Raw genomic sequence first — 27,718 nt, 5'->3', positions numbered from 1 at the left:
AGCAAGTGAAGCACACAGAGGCGAGAACAATCGTAAAAGATATTTTTGCCACGTGACAGAAAACAATGGTAAAGAAAAATGACTTGACACAATTTTCACCAATGGTCTAGATTCCCAGTTTTAACATTGTCCGGATGAATCCCTGAGAATATCTAGAGAATTCTTCGATGATAGCTATCCTCTGATACCACGACATTGTTAAAATAGATCGCAGTACATGGAAATTTGACATTTTTCCAACTTGGCAAATCCTACACTTTAAAATTCCTCGGAATTGGAAAATTTCATAGTTTGAAATTAAAGATAACGTTGCAATGTATTTCAGTATCCATAGATTTTTCAACAGCTAGCTGCTAGGGAAAAAGAGAAGAAGAAGAGGGATAATTTCAAAGCGAACTTTTACATAAAAGTGAATAATGTTGCTAATGTATGAGCTTTCGCGTGCAACGATGGGAACCTGAAAGCAGCCGGAGGATTCTCACTTCTCTGATTTTACGCTAAAACAATGCAAAATAGAATCTGGCGTAGAATCACGGGGACCTTTTACACAACGAAATCGACGAACAAACCTTTGACGAGTGTAACAGTTAACGCACTTTTGTCTACAATTATGGAATTATCCATTTGAAAGGTAACGTTTATCGGTCGGAGTATAACATTGTATTTAATACATTTATTCGTTCTCCACGCATTTCCGTACTTACATGGCCTCTACTTTTCTCTATAGAAACCCTATTTTCTATAAAAGTCGCGGTTAAACTGCAGATATGTACCTTGGGCTAATGATCAATTGTCAAGCCAAACCAAACCGGTTTTTCATGGTGTTTTTGGTTTTGCGAGGATATTTGTACCTTGGGGTCAGACACCACCTCGCCACCAGGTCCAACGAACGTGGTGTGAAAATTGAGGACAATGTCGATGAAGAATATGACGTCGACGATGCTGTCGACGACCAGCAGGGACACGTCCTCGCTGGTCTTGTTTTTGAACGCGACGTTGTAGGGCACCATGATGGCCGTGTAAAAGGTCAAACATAAAATGATCCAGTCCCAGATCGCCTTGAACGCGCAGTAATGTAACAAAATGTGCGGCGGGGTCTTTGGTGCCTCTTGTCTGTACTGCGGCATCACGTCGCCGCTTAAGGACATCATCTGAAAAATGAAAATTATATTAGCGTTATGCATCGAAGCGATTGTTTCAGAGGAATGAAAGAAAATGAAGGAATATTTTTACGAAATATTTAATGATTGATTTTACTACCTTTCGATTTTCGAGTTAAAATTCTCTTCTTCTTTTGCTTGTGAATTTAACAACGAGTTTTATCTCTCTTCTTTCTCTATGCTCCTGCTGTTGCTTACAGACAGGCTTTGAATTTTGATAAACGTTTCAGGGGCTTGAAATCAGGCGATAAACGCAGCACAGCTCATGCATTTAAATATTGACGATTACAATAATCCAGCAATCTCGAACACGTACAAATGGTCTGCGAACCCGTTAACATTTCCATGCAAATCTCTTCGAAACGGGAACGAATCTCCAACGCGAGTAAATCTTCATCAGACACGTTCGGATACAAATGGTAGTTGGTGCGAGTGACAAAATCAAAATCGAAACAGCTTACCGAATAAAGTGGCAGGACTTTTTAGCTAAAATGATTAGATGCAATGTTATTATGATTGTTATTTACTTTATTTATTTTTATATTCGCTGGCTTGGATAGAGTGCAGGATGACCCAAGTTAGAAGTTCAGAAAGAATTGCATGCGATTGAGTTAATTAATTGGTTGTTCTGGGGTTGATTAATCGATTTGCAAATTAGTTGTAAAAATTTCAAATTTCAAAGTCCAAACTCTCTGACAATTGAAACTGTTGTATAGAGTTTCAGCATTTTAATGTACATTCAGTAACTTGAATATTTTGTTGATTGTAGTGAACAAAGACTATGACTGTGCTTATGCATTTATGGGAAGTTTAAAGAAGTAAAAATGTAAAAATGTACAGGGTCTATGACAACCGTTGTGATAGTCTTCAAAGGTTAATTTGTATTTATAAGAATATGAATTTCTATAAAGAAACACGACTCAGTGACTTTGAGAATGATTAGGTAAGTAATAAGGATTAATTGATTGATTGAAAAGGAGTGAAACGTTACTTATAAAAATATGAATTTCTGTAAGGGTTGACAGTTGGACGGCTTTAAAAATGACTAGGCAAGTTACAAGGATTAATTAACAAATTAACTAATAAAAGTGTGAATTTCCATGAAGATCCACAGTTCAGTGAAAATAATTAGCCAAATTACAAGGATTAATTGACAGATTAAAAAAGAAAAAGGGAATATTACTCATAAGAATGTGAATTTTCACAAAGATCACACAGTTCAGTGACTGAAGAACGACTAGGTAAATTAGGAAGAATAAGGAACAATTAATAAATTAAAAAGGAGAGAAATATTGCTCATAAAAATGTGAATTTTCACAAAAATCCACACAGTTCAGTGACTTGAAAAATGACTAGGTAAATTAAAAAGAATAAGGAATAATTAACAAATGAAAAAGTAGAGGAATATTGCTCATAAAAATCTGAATTTCCATAAAGATCCACAGTTCAGTGACTTAGAAAATAATTAGGTAAATTACAAGGATTAATTAACAGATTAAAAAAGAAAAAGGGAATATTACTCATAAGAATGTGAATTTCCACAAAGATCCAGACACTTCAGTGACTTGAAAAACGGCCAGGTAAATTAAAAAGAATAAGGAATAATTAACAAATGAAAAAGTAGAGGAATATTGCTCATAAAAATCTGAATTTCCATAAAGATCCACAGTTCAGTGACTTAAAAAATAATTAGGTAAATTACAAGGATTAATTCAGGAATGAAAAAGCAGATAGAATATTATTCGTGAAGATGTGGATTTCCACAATGATTGACAATTTGTTAACGACTCTGAAGGTCTGCCTTCCATCGAAAACGAGAAACTTGTAAATTAGATAGATCGATCAACTAATTTAGTAAAACTCCTACTAAGGAATCAGTAAGATATCTTACATGAGCTAAATGTGATTGCTTCGCGGTGGTTGGCAACGCGGTATCCTTGAGGGCGGGCAGATGGGAGCTGAATTGTGATACAAGAACAGATCTCGACCTGGTGACCGATCTGGCGAGTTTGGCGAACTTGGAGAGGCCACCCTTGCTGTCGTCCGCCTCGATTGGCTGCTTCAGGGCAGTGATGTCCCGGAAGGTCAACAGGAACAGGACCACCAGGTCCCGTTCGTTTTTTATTGGCGCTATTTGTAGAAGCAGCCATAGTGGTGTTTCTATATGTCCGCAACAACAGAACGGAGAAAAGCGTCATTCGTTGGCTAATTGCGATTCGATAATTACATTCTATGTATCTGTTTCTATCCTTGACTAATTGGTACATTGTGGTCAACCTAATTAGCTAAGTATTTGCCTTTTGTACAGTGGATATTAAGATATAATTGGCTACCTTGCAGGAAGGCTCTTTTCTATCGGGCATGTTAAATATTTCTTTTTTATTTTTTTCTTTTATTAGAGAGACATTAAATATTATTTTTAATACGAGTTTTGCAATGTCTTTATTTTTATCCATTTTCTTTTTTTCTTTCCTTCTTTCTTTCTTTCATTGCGTATCTTCCTTCCTTTCTTTTGCCTGTCTTTCTTCTTTTCTTCTTTTCTTCTCTGGCCACGCTTCTTTTACTTTTACCTTCTTTCTTTTGGTTTCCTCCTCTGTTCTTTCCCTTTAACTTTGTTGGGATTAGACAGATTGCTTGAATTCAAACAGCCTGTAGTATCTTAATAGAAACCTAAATAACGGGTTCATATCCATAATACTTAACTTGAAAATCGTTCTCATCAAATCCAATTATTCCAAGTTGCTTGAATTCAAGTAATTTGACTAATCCGAATGAGGTTTCTTTTCTTTTTCTCCTTCCTTCTTTTCTATCTCTCTCTCTCTCTCTCTCTCTCTTCCTTTCTTCCCCATTTTTCTCTTCTTTCTCTTCTCTTCCTCCCCTTCTATTTCTTCGCTCTGCTTTTCATTTTCTCACTCCTTTCTTCCTTTCCCTTGCTTTTTCTCTTGTCTTCCTTTAACAAGAATGAAATCTATGTAATGTGACACAAAATTTTATATTTTTATAGCCAAACTCACTCAAGTCCTTTATAACAGTAAAAAAAAAAAAAGAAAAAAGAAGAAAGAAGAAAAAATATATAACTATTTCCTTTACTTCTGCTTCTTTGAAAAATAGGAACATTGTACATAAATCAAATAATCCTTCCTGCAAGACACGTTTATTATTCATTATCCATCATGCTACGAGCATTCAAGAAGCAATCATCTAAATACTAACAAGCACATACAATGCGATTTACAATTAGTGAATACGATTCATCTGAATTGGTGAATATATGACCATTACTATACTACTTAGATATTTCGAATACAATGATTATCGTAGTTTAATTATAACTAATTGGAAATTAAATGTTCGAAGTACTAAATAGCTGGAACAAAGCATCGATAAAATGATCAGAGTGTGCTGTATAACTAATCCATTGTAATAAATGTGAACTCATGCCACCATTCGAATGTCGTGTGTGTGGAGTGCGTTCATTCGTGTGTCATTAAGGTGAATTTATACTTTTGCACATTGTATGTGCACTGCGCATGATTTAGCCACAGTGATTAGAGAAAAAATTACAGCTGCAGAAATATACGAAATTTAGGGTTGAATTCATTCGATTAGGTTTGAAAATGTCAGCGAAATTTCAAATTCTGGTGATTTCAAATGTGTTGGAAATTGCAAATTTTTGCAGCTACTCAATTAGTAGGAAATATTAAATTTTGGAGATCTCAAGAGCATCATCTTGAATATTACAAAATTCGAGAATTCCACATGTTGGGAATTTTAGGTCCTGGAAATTTCCAATTTTTGAAACTCCAATTTTCAGAAACCCAAATTTGGGAGATCTCAAGTGTTGAACATGCCAAAGTTCGAGAATTCCAGATGTTGGGAATTTTTAATTTTGGGAATTTTAGGTCTTGGAAATTTCGAATTTTTGAAATTCCAATTTTCAGAAACCCAAATTTTGGAGATCTCAAGTGTTGAACATGCCAAAGTTCGAGAATTCCAAATGTTGGGAATTTTTAATTTTGGGAATTTTAGGTCTTGGAAATTTCGAATTTTTGAAATTCCAATGTTTGGAAATCCAAATTTTGGAGATCTCAAGTGTTGAACATGCCAAAGTTCGAGAATTCCAAATGTTGGGAATTTTTAATTTTGGGAATTTTAGGTCTTGGAAATTTCGAATTTTTGAAATTCCAATGTTTGGAAATCCAAATTTTGAAAATTCCAAGTTCTGGAAGTTTCAAACTTTGAAAATTACAGATGTTGGCAATCTTTAAATCTGAAAATTTTAAGTCTTGGAAATTTCCAATTTTTGAAATTCCAATATTTGGAAATCCAAATTTCGAAAATCCCAAGTTCTGGAAGTTTCAAATTTTGAGAATTCTAGACATTGGCAATCTTTAAATCTGAAAACTTCAGGTCTTGAAAATTTCCAATTTTTGAAATTCCAATGTTTGGAAATCCAAATTTCGAAAATCTCAAGTTCTGGAAGTTTCAAACTTTGAAAATTACAGATGTTGGCAATCTTTAAATCTGAAAATTTTAAGTCTTGGAAATTTCCAATTTTTGGAATTCCAAATTTCAGATATCTTTCGTTTTGGCAATTTTAAATGTTGGAAATACCAAATGTTGAAAATTCCAGATGGGAAGTTTTAATTTTAGAAATTGCAAATCTTTTGTAAGTTTCACATGTTGAAAATATCAAAATTTTAGAAATCCAAAATTTCGGAAACAGATCTAAACAAGTTCAATCTTTAAAAACGTGAAATTTCAAAAATTCCAGGCGCTGTACAAATTCTTGTTTTCCGAAAATTCACGTCTTGGATATCTCCAGTTACGAAGATCCCAGATTTTGGAAATCTTAAATTTTGCCAATCGCAAACGTTGAAAATTCCGATAGATGCCGCGTTTCGCGAATTTCATATCCAGCGAATTTCAAACATCCAGCAGCCCGAATATTGTACATGCAAAAGCGAGTTGAACCACTGTGAATGAATCATCCGCCACGCACATCCAAAACATCCAGAACATCCAAAATATCCAAAACATCCAAAACATCCAAAACATCCGTTTCAAAATTCGTCATTGTTTCAAGCAGTGCTCGATCGTTTGGTGGTGTGTGAGTAAGTAGTTTGATCAGAGAAATTGGCGATGCAGTTCAAAGAAGAAACTAAACTGAAAGTGAAAGAAAAAAGAAGGAACATTAGTTGCAGAAATTCTCATATAAATTTTCTAATAATTCGTGCCTAATATTCGTCTTAATTACAATTCCTTGTGTACGTTTCACCATTAAACAAATAATTACACTTCTTTTAGTGCCAGGTACAATGGGAGAAACGAATATTGGAAACCGGAAATGCTACAACAGTTTGTCTTTACATTGGCGAGCTTATGTCAATTTTCCTTTTGGTAGAGCAAATGTATACCTTGTTGATAATTTCTTTAACGATCGTATACCATCCAACTTTGAGTAATTCGCACCCTGGTGGTTGAGTTTCTCGAGAATAAGCAGCTAACGAGTCATCCAAGACCAGAGGAATGTATTTTCTTCTTTTTTTTTTTTTTCTTTTTATTCTATACAACACGTGCAATTTACAACTATAAAAGCAAAAATATTTGCTCCCTCGTCTTTGATGGCTCGAATTTTTCGTACCACCACTACTTGGCTGTTCCTGGCGATACTGAGTGCTGGCTCGGGGCTAATCGGCGGTGCTTTAGTGCGAGTAGGCCGCACAGGGTTTGTAATCCAACCTTAAATTCCATTTCCTTTACGATTGGAACTTTGGTCAGTCCGCGAGCTTTTCTCTTTCACGAGCCAATTACTCGATCTTCCTTTCAATTTCTTACGATTCGGTAAACTAACTCAGATAATCGTCCGCGTCTAATAAAAATAAAATTCGATTCAATTTCTCAACGTAATATTGACTTGACAACTAAGTGACTGCGGATTTTGTCAATACCACCTAGTGACAAAATTCGCAATCACTTAGTTACCAACCCAGTAGTTTCTATGAAACGACTTGAACGACTCTCAATGTAGCAATTCTTCTCAATAAAGCAATTTCCAATACAAGTGGAAGTTTCATATATTTTTTTACAAGACGGATGGACGCTTCTGTACATCAAATATCGTGGTTCATTGATCCGTAAGGATCTCCACCGATAAATAGTCTCGTAAAATACGAAAATTTACGTCTGTACGTCACAGACATATTCGTTCGATGATTAATAATTCGTGGCAATGATGAAAATCGATGGCCATCGGCAGATGTTAAAAACGTTAAAAGATCATTCACGAAAAAAACAGAAGAAAGAAATAAAATGAAAAAAAAGAAGATTAAGAAAAGAACATTTTAAGAGAAACACTGCACAAGAGTCGATGGATATTTCCGAATGTATTCGTGCGGATTTGTTAGTATTTTTAAGCACTGTTTTTAAGTCGATTAAAAGATGACTGTGAAGAGAAGAAGATAAATTGTACGAAAACGTAACGAAAGGAAAAAATGCGATTTCTTAAATTTGCGAATTTTTATTCTACGCCGATGCGTGTCTTTACCACGACAAGGACGTGCAATGATAAATGTCCTTCAGTTTGGCGAACACTTTTATCAATTTTTTCCCTATCGTCCCCTTAAATTTGTAATTTTCCATCGCGAGTTTCTTCGCTTCTGATTTTTTAATATTTCCAAATATACTCGGTTTGCCGATCGACATTCGGGAAAAAGAAGAAAAAAAAGAAAAAAAATGAAAGAATTCCACGCGCCTTCAAAGAGTACTTTTTTAATTTTTTTTTTAATTTGGGACACGCGAATCAACGATTTCCATCAAATTCTTATCGCTTCGATATCTGTGTGTCGTTTAAACGCGTTTGCATATTCCATTCATCGATCTGCTCGCCATCCACGATTTATCATTTTCGCAGTTACTTAATTTACCGAACCGAACTTCGATAACCAATCGTTTTAAACGTCGTACATTCTCCGATAATTTCCATCGAATCTTCGTTTCCACGATATTTCGATGTTATTGAAACACGTATTGAAATTAATCGCACATCGATCTCCACCTTCCACGCTTCGTAATAAACCCGGCGTTTATTTCATTCTTTCGGTGACCATCGATTCGTTGAACATTCCGTACGATCGCTGCTAGACGTCGTTAATGTCACAGCTGAGAAAATCACATCACCTTTATCGAATTTTAGCCAACTTCTCTGCTTTGCTTGTCTCTGTCTTCGTCACGTGACACGCCATATATATATTAGGTTGCCCGAAAAGTTTCTTTCCCTTTATGAGGAAATAATAGACGCACAACGTTTTTTGTTTTATATTATTTGTCGAATTACGTACGATCCATTTTGGTCTGTTAAGATAAACACCGTGACATTTCACAGACTTGGTTTCACGTTTGTACGAAGGTGCACTGTTGTAAAAAACAAGTTTGCGAAAGAAAGACACTTTCCGGATAACCTAATATTATGTTAGGTTACCCGAAAAGTTTCTTTCAATAATAGACGCACGTTTTTTGTTTTATATTATTTTGTCGAATTACGTACGATCCATTTTGTTCTGTTGAGATAAACACCATGACATTTCACAGACTTGGTTTCACGTTTGTATGAAGGTGCACTGTTGTAAAAAACAAGTTTGCGAAAGAAAGACACTTTCCGGATAACCTAATATTATACATATAATAGCATATTTCTTTGTATTACATAATATTATATATATTATTTTTATTTTATTTCTTTATATAAATATATATTAGGTTGGCAACTAAGTGATTGTGGATTTTGTTAATACCACCTAACGACAATATTCGCAATCACTTAGTTGCCAACATATATATATATATGTAATTACATGAGTTTGGCGTCAGAGGGCAGCTACATTACGTTAAAAATTGACAAATTACATATTTAGAGAAATTTACAGTTTGAAAATACATTTGAAAGTACATTTTGAAAATTTAGAGCCTCTCTGAAACGTACGTATTTCGAGCGCAGTGCCACGATCGACGCCGCCAAGCAACGATAGTGAGTTATTCTCAGTTGTGGAATTATTTTCAGATATTTTGTCCAGTTGAATTTCATCTTCGCGGATGTTCGAACGAATTTCCAATCGATTACAAACCCCGCACGAGATGGTTTCTTTGAACAAAAGGGAAATATCATTTGTCTACGAAGGGCCACCTATATATTACGGCTAAATAATGGTAATTACGAGTGTTTTCGATTGTGACGAACTGGAGCTCGCCACCTTTTAGATAGTCAACGTTAATCACAACGACCTCGCAATAGCCTCGATTAAGACGAAACACACGGCCAACTTACTCTCTGCTTGCCTACGTGCCTGGCGAACTTTGCCCGATCGATTATAGAAAAGTGAACGCCATAATTGTTCAACGATCTTGTTTTCTGCACGACGACACCGCTACGATTTTTGTGAAAATTGAAACGATCGTTTGGCAATCAATGAAAATCTTTTTTTTTGTAGCAACGAAGGGTAGAATTGTTAGAAGTTAAACGAACAGTGGGAACATGTTTCTTCGCGTCGATATTCGCGACTAAATTTTCGAGTATTTTTCGAGTATTTCGAGAATATTTCGTATGTTTGAAATTGACGAAATTTGGGATTTTTTAGATTCCGGTCTTTCGGTATTCAGAGTTTGGAAATTATCGGACTCTCAAAGTTTGGGATTCTTCGAAACTTTGGATTTTCAAAATTTGCATGTTTTAGAAATCCGAGTCGACAACAAATTTGGGATTCTCGAAATTCGGTATTTGCAAAATCTGGATTTCCCGAAATTGGAGTTTTCCAAAATTTTTCCAAAATTCGAGCTTCCCAAAATTTCAGACCCACTACCAGAAAATTTGGGTTTTTTTAAATTTTCGGTTTTCGAAACCCGGATTTTCAAAATTTCGCAATGTCCAAAATTCGAGCTTCCCAAAATTTCAGACCTACTACCGGAAAATTTGATTTTTTTTAAATTTGCGATTCTCGAAACACGGGTTTTCCAAAATTCGATCTTCCCAAAATTTCAAACCTACAACCGGAAAATTTGGATTCTTTAAAATTTGCGGTTCGCGAAACCCGGATTTTCCTGCGGAACTTTGGTTTTCCAAAATGACTTCCGAAATTCGGAATGTCCAGACTTTCGCTTCCAAAATTTCCCCTTTCCAAAATTTGCGATTTCCACGGGAATAAGATTTCCCAAACGTTCGTCTCGAAGTAAAAACGTCTCGAAACTACCATTTCGTTGACGAAAAGAACAACGTTAAAAATAAAATACAGAAATTTCTTCAATATTGTGCAGATATCATCTCCGCGTGAAAAATAGCTTGAACATTCCCAAAAATCGTTTTCTAAAAAATCGTTACTACGGAAAAAGACTGTACCCAAGCAATAACGACTAAAATCCGGAACAGTAGTATTCATAGAAAAAAAAAATCGTAGAGAAAAGAGAAACACAAATGATAAATCGTGGAGATAAATCGTCGTAAAGAATGGCGTGTCGTTCGCCTGGCTGGCAAAAGGACAAAATCTGGCAAAAATGCCGATAGATACGTGTTGTAATACGTGTGTCTAGTACTTAGGACAAAGATTTCAGGGGGGAATTAACTGAAATCAAGAGTAGGTGGGAGGTCGAATAGCGTCCTCTCAATATGGCCGCCCCTTGGTCCCGGGATCGTTCGACGATCCTTGTACGTGTGTCGTCTCTTGTTCAGGCTAAAGATGGGTGTATAACAATCGTATACAATATACCTCGAAATGTACATTAATACAATATCTGTAGATACACAGTTATCTCACATCGATTGATATTCGGTTATGATGTTTACTCTGTATTGGTAATTTCGTACAGGAGAAGATGATTTAACACTAACGTTAGCAGGTCCGGTCGAATGACCGGTTTGAAAATTTCATTTCAAATTGTACATTCATCGTTATTTTTTCTGTTTTTTTTTAATGTCAGAATTTACGTAAAGTTAGAGGAGAAATAACGACGAAGGTGCAATTTAAAATTAAATTCTCAAACCGGTCGTTGTTATCTGATTAATCAATTTTTCAATTTTTGTTAATGTCAGAATTTACGTACAGTTAGACAAGCGGAAAAAATAACGACGAAAGTGTAATTTGGAATTAAATTTTAAAGCTGGTCGTTGTTATCTTATTAATCAATTTCCCTATTTTTGTTAATGTCAGAATTTACATAAAGTTAGACGAACAAAAGAGACATTTTAAATTAAATTTTGGAAGCAATTATTTCACCGGGCCTGGTATGGTTAGCGTTAAACACAATATCGCTTATTTTACGAGAATACGAACCATTCATAGCAACTTCAAAGTACAATAAACAATTTCTTTCTAAAATTGATGAGATCGATCGAACCATAGATTTTGAAGAAAAAATTGTCTTATTTCTACGTCACTGAAATACATGGAAGCTTATTTACGCTCCGTAACATAATCCACATAGTAATCTTTACAAATGGCTAGAATTGCGAAATAGATTTATCTCGCACGACTAGCGACACACCGAGCGTCTAACGTGACACGAAAGGGGGAAACAATTTTGACAAACAGACAACTTACGATATTGGGTTGTCCGACAAGTTTCTTTCGTTTTATAAGAAAATAATAGACACACATTATTTTTTTTATATTAGTTTATTGAATTATGCACGAACATAATAATAGAAATATAACGAAATGGATCATACCTAATTCAATAAAATAATATAAAACAGAAATTGTTGTTCATTTATTATCACCTTATGAAACGAAAGAGACTTTTCGGACAACCTAATATATCGTAATAAATAAGTTCAAATAAATATAACAAATCAAAAATAAATTAAAACAAAAGTTAGTGAGAAATTGCACGATTATCAGTCTCAATCGCAGCACATATTTCGAGGAGGATTTAAAGAGGAAAATGCTTCGATCACAAGCATTTTCTTCCCAATTTACGAAACCAACAGGGCAATTTCATTTTCGTGAAAAATCTATCCGTACGGTTAAACGTTATCGTTAAGAAGAGAACATTTTTCACACGTATTTTCAAGCTACGACAAACATCTGATATTCTCGTACAACAAGCAACACGATATCCAAATCATCGTCTTCTATACGAAGCAACGAATACGGAGACTCTACCGAATATTAATATGTCTAACTGTATACTTATATTTACGTATATATCTATGTATAAATATATATAAACTATAGATATATATATAATAAATTAGGTGTTTTGTTATAGTTTTTGTTATAGTTAGATTCGAGGATGACTTACTGGTGGGTTTTTCGAGCACTCTTTTGCGAACCTGAGCTAGACATACCTCGTGGGGCACCTTTAAACAGAACACGATCACTCTCGTTATTTCGCACGGCTGGATCGTCAGGAGATCGCTAGAAGATCGCTAGGATCGCTACGAGATCGCTAGGATCGTCTCTAGAACGTAGGAGGGCGGGTTTATATTTTTCTTTTTTTTCTTTTACATTTGTTGGATTATTCGTTGGAGTTTCAATCTGTCTGGGATTCCTTTCGACACGATCTCAGCTCGTTACTGGTCGCTGTCGAGTTTCTTTTTTTTTTTTTTTTTGCTCAACGAGCAATCGCACCGACCGCCGATAAATCCGTTTTCGCGAGTTGCAAGCGAATTTCAATCGAATCGTAACTGGACCATCGATAGCGAAAGCTGCTCCACAGATCTTTTGCTTTACATTGCAAAAGCGATGTATCGAGGTATTTGCAGTGCAACGACGTCCCTCGAAAGTAAACGGTAAAAGGCGAAGAATATTCCTCGCGCGTGTCTGAGATTCTTTCTGTCTCATGTTATTTGAAACTTGTGTTGTGTGTTATTTCCTACCATAAATTGAGAATTTCTTTCTAAAAAGAAAAACAACGTCTATCTCGTAACTGGTCATTATTCGAACATGCCATTCGTAAGAATAAATTCGTAAATTCGTCAAACATGGGATAGCAGCAGCTTTGGATTATGGAAAATACGAGAAATTTCAGTGGAAAATCCTGTACCATTCGAGGCGTACGTGAAACTTCGATGCAGGTGGAAAGCGTTACCATATTTTTCCGATTATCTGGATAAAGTTAAAACCGGACGAGGATCGGTGGCAGAATATTAACGTTGATGGGGAAACTGGCGTTCTAACCATTGGCTGTTGTAGCCGTGTTACGACAGGCACGAAATTCGGTTTGAAAATCGTAGCACGAAACGGTGAAGTTGCAGCTGGATTTTTGTTCATACAACATTTTACACGACTTTGTACAAGTAGCTTTTATTGGCAAATAATCACCAAGAAGCGATTTTTCCCGCTTTTATTCTAGCGATCGACCGTTAATTTTAAACCTGAACATATCCATTTTGGCAAATTTAAACACTTTACAAATTCTATCGTGCGTCGATAACGCTATAACTAAATATAGTATCGTTAGTTTGTTGTTACGTAGTTAGCAACTAAGTGATTGCGGATTTTGTCAACGCCACCTAATGACAAAATCCGCAACCACTTAGTTGCCAACCCAATATAACATTAATCAACGATATTTAGATAATCGACTATAAAAAAAATTCTTCATTTCTCGTAGAAATTCCACGCTTGCCGCTGCATTTGTCCATTTGTAGGACTGCTATGATCTTTTTTTTGTAAAATACATTACATACATCGTTATGTATTTTCTTGTTATTGGGTTGGCAATTAAGTGACTGCGGATTCTGTCAATGCCATCTAATGACAAAATCCACAACCACTTAGTTGCCAACCCAATATATTCTTTTTCTGTCCTTTTTCACTGCTTTTGTATAAACTTCACACTTTTGCCATCGGTGGTTCTAGCGTTAAAATTCTTGCAAGCAACGCTTGTGCAATGTAAAACAAAGGATCCATCCGGAAACTTTCGCGCGTCACCGTGCCAAAGTTGAGATTTTCGCGTAATTTGCGTCCTTCGGAAATATTCCAAATTTCGATACAGCGTCGGTCGTTCGATTTCGAAGTTAATTTTAAAGTTTTAGGATATTTCGTTGGCGACGGTCGCAACTTGCCTGAAAGCTTCGATCTCAATGGCCGATATATCAGATCGCGAAAGTGGTGTACAAAGCTCGGAGAATCAGAAAAAAGTAACAAATGGAAAATAAAGGAAAATAGAGGAGTTAGAAGAGTCGTGACTGAGAATGTCGTCAATCGTGAATGAAACGTCAGGCTGGTGCATATGAAATATCGTTTCCGTGAAATTCCAATTTCACGGGCTCCTGCTACTGCTTCCAGCTTCTTATCCTGTTATTATCGTAACGTACGTTTATCGAGCGTCGATACAACTATACGTAAATGCAATATTACGATTCCTATGAATAATTTTACACAATGAAAATTTTAACGTTAATCTTACCAGGTCCGGTGAAACGATCGATTTCAAAATTTTATTTCGTTTAATTTCGTCGTTATTTTTCTTGTTTCTCTAACTTTATGCAAATCCCCGTATTATCCGATTAATCGATCTCCCGATTTTTGTTGATACAGGAATTTGCATAAAGTGAAATGGACGAACTAACAATTCGAAGAAAAATATAACGACGAACGTAGAATTTTAAATAAAATATTGAAATCGGTCATTTGACCGAGTCTGGTGAGCTTAGTGTTACAGATTGACAACGTGGTAAAGTTGAAATTCGCAACGAGCAATTTATTAATAATTGCCAATTTATTGTAGCGATACTATTGGTTCGAATATTATCGCGCAAGAGAACTCTGGACGATGTCCAAAAATCTTGGAACGAATCTCATACCATTTCGAAACAAGAGATTCGTGGAAGAATATAGCGTTCGAAGAATTTTCAAATTCTACGAGTTCTTTACGTAATCCTTGGGAATAGTAAACTCGAGAACATCCTGCAAATTATTTCGATCAGATACGTACACATGTCCGTACAAGCTCTGTTACTCTTAATCTACCGTACTGTGTATCTTATTACGCCAATCTAATTTTCCTCTGCCTGTCTATATTTCCTCTTGCCTTTTTCCACGTATATTCCATTTCCACCCCGTCATAAATGAGAGAAAAGAAACGTTGCACGTGATATTTAACGTAGAAATTTGATACGGAAGTATTAAATATAATAATCAGTAGAGAAACTTGATACGAGTGTGTTGAATATCGTTATAGGCAGATAAATATTAATACAGACGTACGTCGATAATACGAGGGTCGTCCAGAAAGTAACAGGCGTTTACGTATAGAAGCCATACGAAGCGACGCGATGTGCTTGCAGAAGGTCGGCCAGCTTCGTTCGTACGTTGGCATAAATTATAAATTACGAGTTACAAATTTCGTTTCGTAGGAGGCAGCCCCGCTCTTTGTGCGTTTTTTCTTAGAAGCAGACATTCTGTTTTATTTAAAAAAATTTTATCTTTCGCTTGGGTATGGTAAGAATAAAGAAGCAGTAAGTTTCGAGTAATGAGACACGATTCGAAAAAGGCTCGATATGGCACACTCGCTCAAATTTACCCAAACTCGCTCAATTTTCTTCAAACATGCTCAAATCCAGCCGAATTTATCCAGATTTGGTCAAACTCGCTCAAATTTACGCAAGTTTAGTCAAATTTGTTCAAACTCGCTCAAATTTACCCAAACTCGCTCAATTTTCTTCAAACATGCTCAAATCCAGCCGAATTTATCCATATATGCTCAAACTCGCTCAAATCCAGCCGAATTTATCCATATATGCTCAAACTCGCTCAAATTTACGCAAGTTTATTCAAATTTGTTCAAACTCACTCAATCTTGCTCAAATTTACCCAATTTTTGTTCAAACTTGCTCGAATTCGCACGGATTTATTCAAATTTGCTCAAACTCGCTCACAATTACGCAAGTTTATTCAAACTCGCTCAAACTTGCTCAAACTTACTCAATTTTGTTCAAACTTGCTCGAATTCGCACGGATTTATTCAAATTTGCTCAAACTCGCGAAAATTTTCACAAGTTTACTCAAATTTGTTCAAACTCGCTCAAACTTGCTCAGATTTACTCAATTCCTGTTCAAACTTTCTCGAATTCGCACGTATTTATTCAAATTTGCTCAAACTTGCTCAAATTTACTCAATTTTTGTTCAAACTTGCTCGAACTCGCGCGGATTTATTCAAATTTGCTCAAACTCGCTCAAACTTACTCAATTTTTGTTCAAACTTGCTCGAATTCGCGCGGATTTATTCGAATTTGCTCAAACTCGCTCAAACTTGCTCAAACTTGCTCAAACTTGGTCGAATTTACTCAATTTTTGTTCAAACTTGCTCGAATTCGCACGGATTTATTCAAATTTGCTCAAACTCGCGAAAATTTTCACAAGTTTACTCAAACTTGCTCAAACTCGCTCAAACTTGCTCGATTTTGTTCAAACTTGCTCAAATTCAGACGAATTTATTCAGATTTGCTCAAATTTACGCAATTTTATTCGAGTCCACTCGATTTTGTTCAAATCACCTCAAATTTACGCGAATTTATTCAGATTTGCTCAAACCAGCTCTAATTTACACAAATTTACTCAAAGACGTTAATTTGATGGATTTGCTCAAATTACCCGAGAGTGGAGCAGCCTCCTCATCGCGGCAGGCTCTTCGATCGTTGAAGTTCCATTTAGTTTAAGACGGTGATAAGAATTGAAAGTTTGAGCGACGACGAGGTGCCGTTTGTCGCACTTTTACGCTCGTTGAACGCTGGAAACGTTCGTCCACAAAAGGAATTTACGGTCGAATCACATCACTTCACGGTAATAAGATTATACTGACTGAGAAACCAGATACTCGATCGTAAACGTTTTGATCGCTCGTCTTCCATTACGGCAGATCTGAAGAAACGTGTCTGCGATTCCGTTACGAGCGACCGACGCGTCCTTCCAAATTGTCATTTCTTTCTTTGTAAGATCGAGAAAAGTCTTGAATGGATAACACCTCGCAGGAAACGACGATTCAAAGGACCCCCGGTGGAACGACGGTTATGCGAACACGCGGCGGAGCAGTACGTCGAAGACAAGCGAGGAACCCCTGCTACGTTACGATAAACGTTGAGACAGGAATGACGGTTATATCGAAAGATACCCAGGTACTCAAATAACATCGAATAGATCGAATAAAATGAAAACAAATCTTGGTTCTTCGCACGTTCTTCGAACAGTTGACCGGAACTTACTTTCTGGAAACGCCTCGTATTTAATAAATTAAGTATTTAAGTATCCAAATATGAGACTAACACCGACGATTAGCGTAGTTAATAAACGTTAGCTAATAATTAGTGAGATAAAAGAAAGATCGAAGAAAGAAAGGAATTCGTTAGAGAAGACGACGGTTTCATACGCACCAACCTAACGAAAATAGAAAAAGAAATGACTATTCAGAAATGAACAGTAGAATGGTCAATGAAGACAAAAGGGAGAGTTTCTCTCTTTCTCTCTCTCTCTCTCTCTCTTTCGATTTCTGATATACTCGTGTTGTAGTAGTAATATATAAGTACTCGTACTGATACACGAGGCGAGTCTGCGTGAACCAGGCAACAGTGACGACAACCAACAACACGTGAAAACACACGGGAAACTCTCGAAGCCGACAGTCCACGATTATACAGATGAATGCAGACAGAGTTCGGTATTCGGTGGTCGACCAGCGTCGAGCATGCACAATGATACGTCGTTTTCGTGCCTCGAGGCGTTCTGTCAGAATCATTTCGCTGGCAATCGACGACTTCCGACCGTCTATAGGCCCCAAAGGCGTTCCGCCTCAAATCGCCTCCACGTTCTTCGTAGCGCACGTACCAATACCGTCACCTATTGTTATTACACTCTTCGTATACTCGGTTTTCTAAATAAATATAGTTATACGTATAGTTGTCTGTTAAGCATAGCGCGATAGTAGAAAGTTTCGTAAAAATATTCGAAAAATCTTACGAGGGACGCTAATTGGTTTTTATCTTCCTTGAGCTTAATTTTGTATTACAATTGTAGCAAATTTGTAGCTTGAAAACTTCGATTATTTTTACTTCGAGAATTTTATGAATTCTTTGTCTCGATCTTTTTGGCAGTTTTTTACTTTGAAACGTTTCAAGAAAAAGAGGAATCTTCTTATATCTTCCGCTTTATACTCGTATCTTCTTATATATCGTAAGAAGATACAATTGGGAAACTTGCAAGAGAAATTCGATCGAAACGAACGAATCTGCTCATTTTGGAGGTTAGAAGATTCGTAAGAACATCTTCGTCGAAACGAGTCTCTCCTTGACCACTTAGCTGTATTCGACGAATATACTCGTCGCGAAGAAATGGCAATATTTTCTGTTATCGAGAGCTCTGTCGGTAACAAAATTCAAAAATAAAACAGTCACTTTACTACAGCTTAATCCTGTATTAGCACAATCACACATACTCTGTGATTGACGAGTATACTCGTCGCGAAGAAACGGCAATATTTTCTGTTATCCAGAGCTCTGTCGGTAACAAAATTCAAAAATAAAACTGTCACTTTACTGCAGCTTAATCCTGTATTAGCACAGCCACACATACTCTGTGTTTGACGAGTATACTCGTCGCGAAGAAACGGCAATATTTTCTGTTATCGAGAGCTCTGTCGGTAACAAGTAACAAGTTTACTACAGCTTAATCCTGTATTAGAACAACCACACATACTCTATGTTTGACGAGTATACTCGTCATCGCTTGTTTCTTGTCGCACATTTTAGCTACGCGCTTCTCAAAAAGATCGCAACGACTAACTGGTTGGCAATTTGGAAATTTCTAGTAAAAAATTCCATTAAAGAGAGATTGGTTAGCAATTGAAGAAAATACGACTGTTTCCTTTTTTTTTTATTAATCTTACGAACGAACAATTTTCAACGATCTTAACCGACCAGGATCTTTAATCTGTCCGAAACGTGGATTTGATTTTCGTTTGCCTTTAAAATGGAAGTCGTCGATTCCAGCGATGAAAGAAGCCACGAACACCACACTTAAGCTTCTCCCATGCGAAGTAAATATCGTAGGGGTACTTACTGTTCTTCTTGTACAGCAGGATCTCGAATTGATCGTGAATCTGGCCCTCGAGGCATTCCTCGATCCTGGCGATCGTATCTTTGTCCGTCAACTCCCCGTACATGAATCCGCAGCGGCAGGACTTTTGCATAACCTGATGGCAGATTAATCCATTTACATCGCTATCTAACCTATTCGTCGTTGAAGACGACCAAAGTTTTAGCGTATACCAGATTTCATGGTTGGATGTTGGAATTTGGCCAAAATAAAGAAAGGACGAATGTATAAAAATTGGCAAAAATGTCCAAGTACGAGGTGGCAAAAAATCGGGAGTCAAAATTGGCAAGAAGTTTAAATGAGAAATTGAGATAAATTTGAGGCGAGGAATTCGCGACAACTTCACGCTAGAGATTAACGAAAGTTGCGAAGTGAAAATTCGTTGCGAAAATGGCGAATTAGAAATTGGTGAAAATTCGCGAGTCAGAAATCACGAGATTCTGCGAGTGATAATTATCCAGAACTTTTTTTTATCAAGTACAATTATCAATAAAAACTGAGTGAAAATAATTGTAAAAATGACGAATTAGAAATTGGTGAAAATTCGCGAGTCAGAAATCACGAAAATCTGCGAGTGATAATTATCGAGAACTTTTTTTTATCAAGTACAATTATCAATAAAAACTGAGTGAAAATAATTGCGAAAATGACGAATTAGAAATTGGTGAAAATTCGCGAGTCAGAAATCACGAGATTCTGCGAGTGATAATTATCGAGAACTTTTTTTTATCAAGTACAATTATCAATAAAAACTGAGTGAAAATAATTGTAAAAATGACGAATTAGAAATTGGTGAAAATTCGCGAGTCAGAAATCACGAGATTCTGCGAGTAATAATTATCGAGAACTTTTTTTTATCAAGTACAATTATCAATAAAAACTGAGTGAAAATAATTGTAAAAATGACGAATTAGAAATTGGTGAAAATTCGCGAGTCAGAAATCACGAGATTCTGCGAGTGATAATTATCAAGAACATTGGAATGGAAATTGGCAAAAATTGGACACAGTTGGCGAAAGTTTCACATTGAAGATTGGCACGCGTTTTAAGCAAACAATTGGCGAAAATGTTGAATTAGAGATTAGTAAACGTTAGGAAGTAAGAATTCACCAGATATTTCAAACTACAAATTCCCCCGCTACTCTAACTCGAAATATCTTATTGTCTCTTTCTGTTTAAAAAAAGTTACCGCGAATACGAAGAAATTTATTGGAAAACTTTGAACTTTCAACGTCTCGGATTGCATTATATTCACTTGCTCGAGATATAAGCGAACAATGTACCGTATTTTTATTTAAAAATATTCCAACGAAAAGCGAACGAAACTGAGATACACATTTTTATTAAAAAACATTATGTTTATTAAGAAAAAAGGTGTCTAAAAGATCAGAGAGCAACTTTATACGCAACCGCTTGATATCCCAACGTCTGACCTTACATCTACCAATTCTCCTACCATCGAATCATCATACATAGCATCGTCATATATAGCATTCTCTACCATATTTCGACCGATAAAATCGAAAAAAAGCAAAAGAAATTCAATTTCGTCTCTCAATTACGCTACAACCATCGCATCTTTCCAAGAACGAATGCCATAAACATTTCCAATACGCTTTCACGCGTATAATGGAAATCGTACGGTGGTTAAACTCTAAATTCGATTCATTGTGCTTCGGGACGTTTCTAGCTACGATAAATCCAACGTAACCTGGTGAATTTAATTCACGAGAGAACGAACTAAGGAGGAGAATTGGTAATTAAGCGAAATGAGGGAATCGTCGTGAGATTAGGTACACGGTGAATGTTTTTTCGCGACGTGTGTTATCGGGAAATTAGATGGAAACCGGCCCGGGCCAGGTGCGACGAACTACAATCGCGTTAAACCGGTTACGTCCGCGCTAAACGGCCAGGATAATCCGATTATCGGGCGTGATTTTCGCGAATGAAATTAGTTTAAAAGTTGAGCTAGCGCAGCGCTTCCTGAAGCTGTGAATCGCTCGTACGGCATCAGAATTAACAGAGTTAAGCTGCGTTTGCATTGGTCCTGTAGCTGGATCGAGCGACTACGTTCCAGTTGTCCGACTAGAAACTGTTCCGTGTCTACGTTATCGCAGTGTTCGTCGGACACACGTGAAATTTCGTAGACTTTAAGCGACTAATCGCGGGAGTTAGCTTTAAAAATCCCTTACAGGATTGAAATCGAGCAACGACGAGTATATACGTCGAGCCCTGGGCGAACATTCCTAAGTCCTATTATAAATTTCACGAGGAAAGTAAAGCTAGACGAGGCAAGACTACAGTTTTATTCGATGAAAAAATTAACAATTCGTTGGAGAGAAAGGTGTTGTTATTAAAAACTTAGAAATCGCCGAGAAATAATAAAGTAAAGTGCAGAAAACAATTCGGGAAATCGACCAATGCGTTGAGGAAGATAATCAACTGAATTTATAAAAGGCAATACATTGTACGGAGTATAATCGATATACCAAAGAGAATAATCAAATAATCAAACTTTTTTTTGTGTAAAATACATCATAGTTTTACTGGAAGAACAAAGAAAACTAAATATAATTTATATTGCCTTTTACTAAAATTTTGACCTTTTATAGTAAATGCTAATTTTCTATTATACACGACGAGTATACACGTCAGCCGAAGCAAAGTTTTCCATTGACGTATATATACGTCGAAGCGAAGTTTTACATTGACGTATATATACGTCGAAGCGAAGTTTTACATTGACGTATATATACGTCGAAGCAAAGTTTTGCATTGACGTATATATACGTCGAAGCAAAGTTTTGCATTGACGTATATATACGTCGAACTCAGTTAGCTGGTTAATGGCATTGGATAAAACGTACTATTCTTTAGCCAGCATTGGACGTCGAGCTACACGATTCCAGTGACACTGTTCTCGACGGTGCAGGTAAAAATTGAATTGGAAAGAGGATCTTCCATCCAGTAGTTGCACTGGATTGCTTACTGGAATGACACATTCAGTCAGCACTGGATATCGAGCCTACACGATACGTTACTCGAATGTAGATTGAAAAGTGAACTTTCGATTCAGTCGTTAGTCTGAATCGCTCACTGCAACGAAAACACCGATCGCATTATACCAGTTACGAACCAGTGCTGGATTGGACCACTGGACTGGACTGGAACGCCACTGGACCAATGCAAACTCAGCTTCATGGGGCGGTGAAAATTTGTTACAACATATAAATGTTATACCATATAAACTGATATCAACGTGCACCACAAACATTATGTATCTTGTTCTATTCTCCGTTGAAGAGGAGAAGTGTATCGACAAGCGTATTTGTTGCACTTTATATTTTCCTTAGAACTTTCCAACCAAGCATTCACGCACTGCTGTGCGAAATTCTACTCGTATTTTCACCCGTACGATACACCGGCTAAGTTTGTATACTAAATTGCGAGCCACCCAGTATATTAAGATTTTACCAAACGACACTCCAAACAAACGTTCTAAAACGTATCTTCTCGTATTTCCTCTTGTCATTACGTTCGTATTCTCAATGAGAATTGATCGCAAAATTCTACCAAATAAAATAAAATAAAAGAAAAATCACGTTTGTATTATAATTATAAAAATATAATTGTCAATATTTTAATATAAAAATATCACTAAAAAAAAAAATAAAAAAAATATCCCGAACAATTATTTCTCCGTGGAAACTCGATTATCGTAGGTTTGGTCGATGGAACAAGTTTGAAGAAGAGTGGAGGGGGTAAATTGAAAAGGTAAGTCCGGTCGCGAAACGTTCGCCGTGGGACGAAAGAGGCTTAAGGAAAGCGGAGAACAGGCTATTTACCTCGGCACGATTATAGCCAGAGATTTTGCAAAAGCTTTCGTTGCAATAGACAATAGGGAAGTCGACGATCTGAGCGTTCGCCAGGAGAAAACTGCTGTCAGCTGTGAACAGAAAAAAGAACACACGGAAAGATTAGCTCGTGTTTTTCCCATTCTTTCGTACAATTAAAATTGGAAGAAGAATTTGATTAAAAAATTATATTCGAGAAGAGGAGTTATTTAAAAAAGAAAAATCGTTCTGAGTTCTAATCAAAATTTCTAAATGGAATTCAACATAAATCGGGCGAATAATTTTTAATTAAATTCTTCTTCCTTTATTTATTTCCTTGTCAGTATAAATGCCTGACTTTTCCATAAAACGAATTACAATCGTTTAAATATACATCGGATCCATGTTTCTTCCATCGATATTTTGTTTTTTATTCGTATAATGTTAACGAAAAACAACGACAATTCACGACGTTTCTTCTATGTTTCATTCTAATATTAGGTTAGCAACTAAGTGATTGCGGATTTTGTCATTAGGTGGTGTTGACAAAATCCGCAATCACTTAGTTACCAACCTAACAGTATTTTCAAATAAATTCACTTAGACTAATTTCAGATAATTTTCGAATACGATGTAAAAGATATTACAGAAAGAAATATGAAAGTACTAATAAATACTAATTCTGTTAAATCGCTATTGAACGAAGTTTAATATACCTGCACCTCGTTAATCGGTGTATATCATAACCTACAATAAATAGGATGGCGTGTCGATACTTTTTACAGGCACAGTAGAAAAAGAAAAATGGTAGAAAACAAGTTACTTTATCGAGTCTGTAACCTGCTGGTCATAAATATTGCAACATCTACTCATTACGTTTATTGTTTACGCTTGAGCCTCTAACTTTGTTACATTATTTAGTACTTAAAAATAAGACGAGTAGAAAATAAGAACAATGGGAAACGTTCGATCCGTGTCAAGTATCGGCAACTCTCGTGTCTTTGTTCGTATATTTATGAGTAGCAGTGTATTTTTGAAAGAAAAAAAAAAGAAGAAAGAAAAAAGTATCGTCAGATAATATTTCCAACATTAAAAATATATCCAAAGTTTCAACAAGACACGTTTTCTCTTCTGTATATTAAAACTGATCCCACTGATTTACTTCTCCCAAAACTTTAATACACGTGTGCTCTAAAAATATTTAAAAACAAAACCTTGCACGTAGCCGCCGTAGGGAGATTTCTACCGACGATATCAAATTTTTTTTATTATTTAATTTGTACTTTACAATTTGTCCAGCTGGACGTTCGGTAAATTTTTCTAGCTTTATTGCTATTTAACATGTGGATGGCTACCCCAGCATGGTACCATTTTCGAGTTTGTCTATTTTATGTCTTTAGCGAGGTCAGTGGGGTGTTTTCTTTTTAGTCCTCTTTCTATGAGAGTGATATGAAATTAAATTCATTTTTTCTCTCTTGTTTTTACTTTCTTATTTACTTAGATATTAAAATAACACCGTGATATCCTAATCCGTATTTATTTAGCCGGTGACGTTTTTGGCACGTAATAAAGCTGGAATAATAATAACGACGACGATTTTCCGCATAGCCGGCGTGCATTTTCCGTGGAAATTCCAACCTCTTCAGGCAGCTCGCTCGGTCAGGTTTCCTCATCCACTTATTCGCTGGCGGCGCACGTACCGCATTAACGAGCTTTATACCTTTATTCGAGCCGCGTCTACCGAAGAAAAATCGTGGAAATCGTCATTCACGCGTCCCCTCGCTCCTTGATCCAATTCCCGCTTCGAGTTCATTTGAAATTCCTTTGATATCGCGAGTCTGCGACTACGTTAACTCGCCAGAGTAGTCGGACGCTCCTAAAACCTTTTTACGCGGACAGTTACTGAAGTTTGCATACAGACGCTTATCGAATTTTTCGTGTCTCACTTACTTTTCATAGTTACACCGAGAAAGGCGTACCTCGTCGATTTCAACCAACTCGAAGAAAACAACTTGCCAAGCGAACAATGTTCCGTGCTATTTTTTCCTCTACAAGTAACCGCAATTAGAGGTTAGTTTCCCAGATGCTCGCAAGAATCTTCGATACGATTCGTGTTACGATTATATTTTCACGTATACGCTTCATTTTCGTGCAGGCGGCTGCCTTTTCATACAGAATTCCATTTAATTTCAAGTCATCGACGAAGGAGATAATTTTGATTTCCTCATAATTAATTGAGATAATTCATTTTAACTCACCGATGGGAGATCATTGGAGGCGATATCTTTCCTTTTTTATTTAATTTGTAGAGCTGGACATTCGGTAAATTGTCTTTGATATCTCGTAGAAAACAGGGAGAAGAATATGGGTTGGATTGGATCAGTGTCCGACCTGTTGAGGTTCTCTCGGAATAGAATGAGGAATGCGCGGATGAATGTATAATAGAAATATATCCAAGTAAATGTAAGTATAAGCTGCACCATTTGTGCAACGCATGTTCCTAGAAAAAGGCTGTGAAGCTGAGAGGCTCTTTAAATTGATTTAGAACTAAAAAATACTCAATGGCTTCGACGACTAAGAAAACTAAACACTAGAGAAGATGTAGAGTTTTGCTAGAAGTGAGAATCGCTCCAACACGATCGACATTGTTGTTTCTATCTAGTGTTTTTATCTAGAGAAAGACACTTGCATGAAATTACAGCTCCCTCGAAGCCATCTAACTTTTGTTTGAAACATTTCACGGTATCAATTACAATTATTTTTACAGATGTGTTCATAGACGTCATAGATTTAAATTGGACAGCCTGTATATTGTGAATATTTCAAGATTCTCAATTAAAAGGATCGGAACGTATCGTCGATACCGTGTTTTCGTTGAGAACCTTGAAATATCGACAGTATCGTCGATAAAACAGTAAGCGACGACGATTATACTCGTGGAACACGGGTTACGCGTGGCTGTTATGACGTAGAAGTTGTAACGAGAAGACTGTTCTATTTCTTAATTTTATTACTGCGAGTCACTGCGATTGCTAAATTGTAATTTAAACGGCAAACTATGACTACGTTTTACGCATGACGAGTATACTCGTCGTAACACAAAATATCGTTTGCGAGCGCTTTATGGGAAAATTACGCAAGAAACATGAAAAGTCAAATGAATCAGACTTTTGTGTTGCTATTTTAAAAGTATTATTTCGTTTCGAGTACCCAGTATCTTTCGAAGATTAAGTTTCTCACCCTTCGAATTTGATGCTTATTTTGCTTCGGCTCACTGAATGCGTCATGTGAATCCTTTGTATCGGTTCGTATCTCGAATCAATTCTTGCGCGACACATTATCACTTTTATCATTTGCCTGTAGATAAAAGTCCAACAGCGTAAGAGCTGGCGAGCTCGTCAACCGAACAATGCGTCCTCCCTGACCGATTCATCTCTCACGATAATATTAGTCTACTACCTTTAGGTTCTGTCTTTTTGGTTACAATTTTCTCATAAAGCGTTCGCAGAACTATGTTTATATAACGTTCCCTCCTTGTTCCCATTCGTAGAACAAACTGGTAAAGTTTGGTCGTTTAACACCAAGACACCCTGTACATATTTTGATAACACCTATCCACTATATTTATGCTTGTCTTGTGGTTAATTTTCTTCGCGTTTCGTTGCTATTTTCCTGACTTTCTTTCCTCATAGTGTCTCTCTTTCTTTTTGCACTTAAACTACATTGTTCAAGTTTACGAAGATCCGTTGATACCGAGACACCCTGTATAATAGAAAGGAAAACACGTAAAACGTGTGTAAAACACGGGTTCCATTCAAATTACCTGCGCAAGCTTCACCGACAACAGCTTTGACCAACAATAACGTCAACTGGCTGCTGGTATTAGCGCAGCGAAATGCTAGGGGATTTTTCTTCCTGTAGATTTATTGCTGCGGATAGTTGATGGTCGGCCTGATCGGGAAAGCCAACCCAAAGCCAATACAGAGCACAAGCTGGCTAGCGATGAAATAAGTTTCCCTTCGATGTCAATTAATCAACATTAAGTTTCCGTGTAATTTCAACGCTCCAAACAATACCAAATCTGTGACAGGTCACAGTGGTGGTCAGTGTGTCCGGTTTGAGCTAGTAATTTTCATCCCTCATTAATTACAGTAATAAATCTACACAAATAAAAATCCTTTCTCACGTCCCTCTGCTAATACTGTCAGTCGGTAAAAGCTGTCGTCGGTGAAGTGTGGCGTGTGGAGCAAATTTCGTGTCGGTGAAAACACAAACAGTAAAACACATCGTTCCTGTCACGATGCTGGGGAACAAGCAATAAATAAAGCCGTTGCTGCTGATGATATTAATTAAGGGGAAAATTCGATCCAAGGAAAACCGTGTAACGGAAAGATAGAGATATTTCATAGGTGGAAAGTCGCTGACACTGAAATACGTTTGAAAGGAATAAAAGTGTGGTCGAAGAATGTGCAACGGAAGGCAAACTGAGAGAAGATTCATTCGCGTATGGTTTGCAGGCTGAGCGAGGCCGAAGAAAAGGTCCTTGAACGTGAGCAGACAAAAGAGCGAGAAACCAAAAGTGTCTAAAGGAATCTGGAAAGCGAAAGTTTGGCAGAAGACGCGAAGCAGACAGACTTTTTCTTT

At 36.6% G+C, this 27,718-nt stretch overlaps 1 protein-coding gene across 4 annotated transcripts in view; it reads right to left on the bottom strand.

The window, feature by feature from the left end:
* eag (potassium voltage-gated channel protein ether a go-go) overlaps window positions 1–27,718 on the bottom strand; it is a 157,208-nt gene that overhangs the window by 26,858 nt on the left and 102,632 nt on the right. For all 4 annotated transcript variants that reach the window (XM_033333761.2, XM_033333764.2, XM_033333763.2 and 1 more), the window contains exons 3-6: window positions 23,087–23,187; window positions 19,206–19,338; window positions 3,052–3,320; window positions 852–1,151 (exon numbers count right to left, since the gene is read on the bottom strand). In XM_033333761.2, the coding sequence (XP_033189652.1) occupies window positions 852–1,151; window positions 3,052–3,320; window positions 19,206–19,338; window positions 23,087–23,187 (803 nt within the window). The remainder of the gene's footprint in view (window positions 1–851; window positions 1,152–3,051; window positions 3,321–19,205; window positions 19,339–23,086; window positions 23,188–27,718) is intronic.

This window comes from Bombus vancouverensis, chromosome 4 (genome assembly GCF_051014615.1).
Source record: "Bombus vancouverensis nearcticus chromosome 4, iyBomVanc1_principal, whole genome shotgun sequence".
Lineage (NCBI taxonomy): Eukaryota > Metazoa > Arthropoda > Insecta > Hymenoptera > Apidae > Bombus > Bombus vancouverensis.
This window is presented reverse-complemented; position numbering and strand designations above follow the sequence as displayed.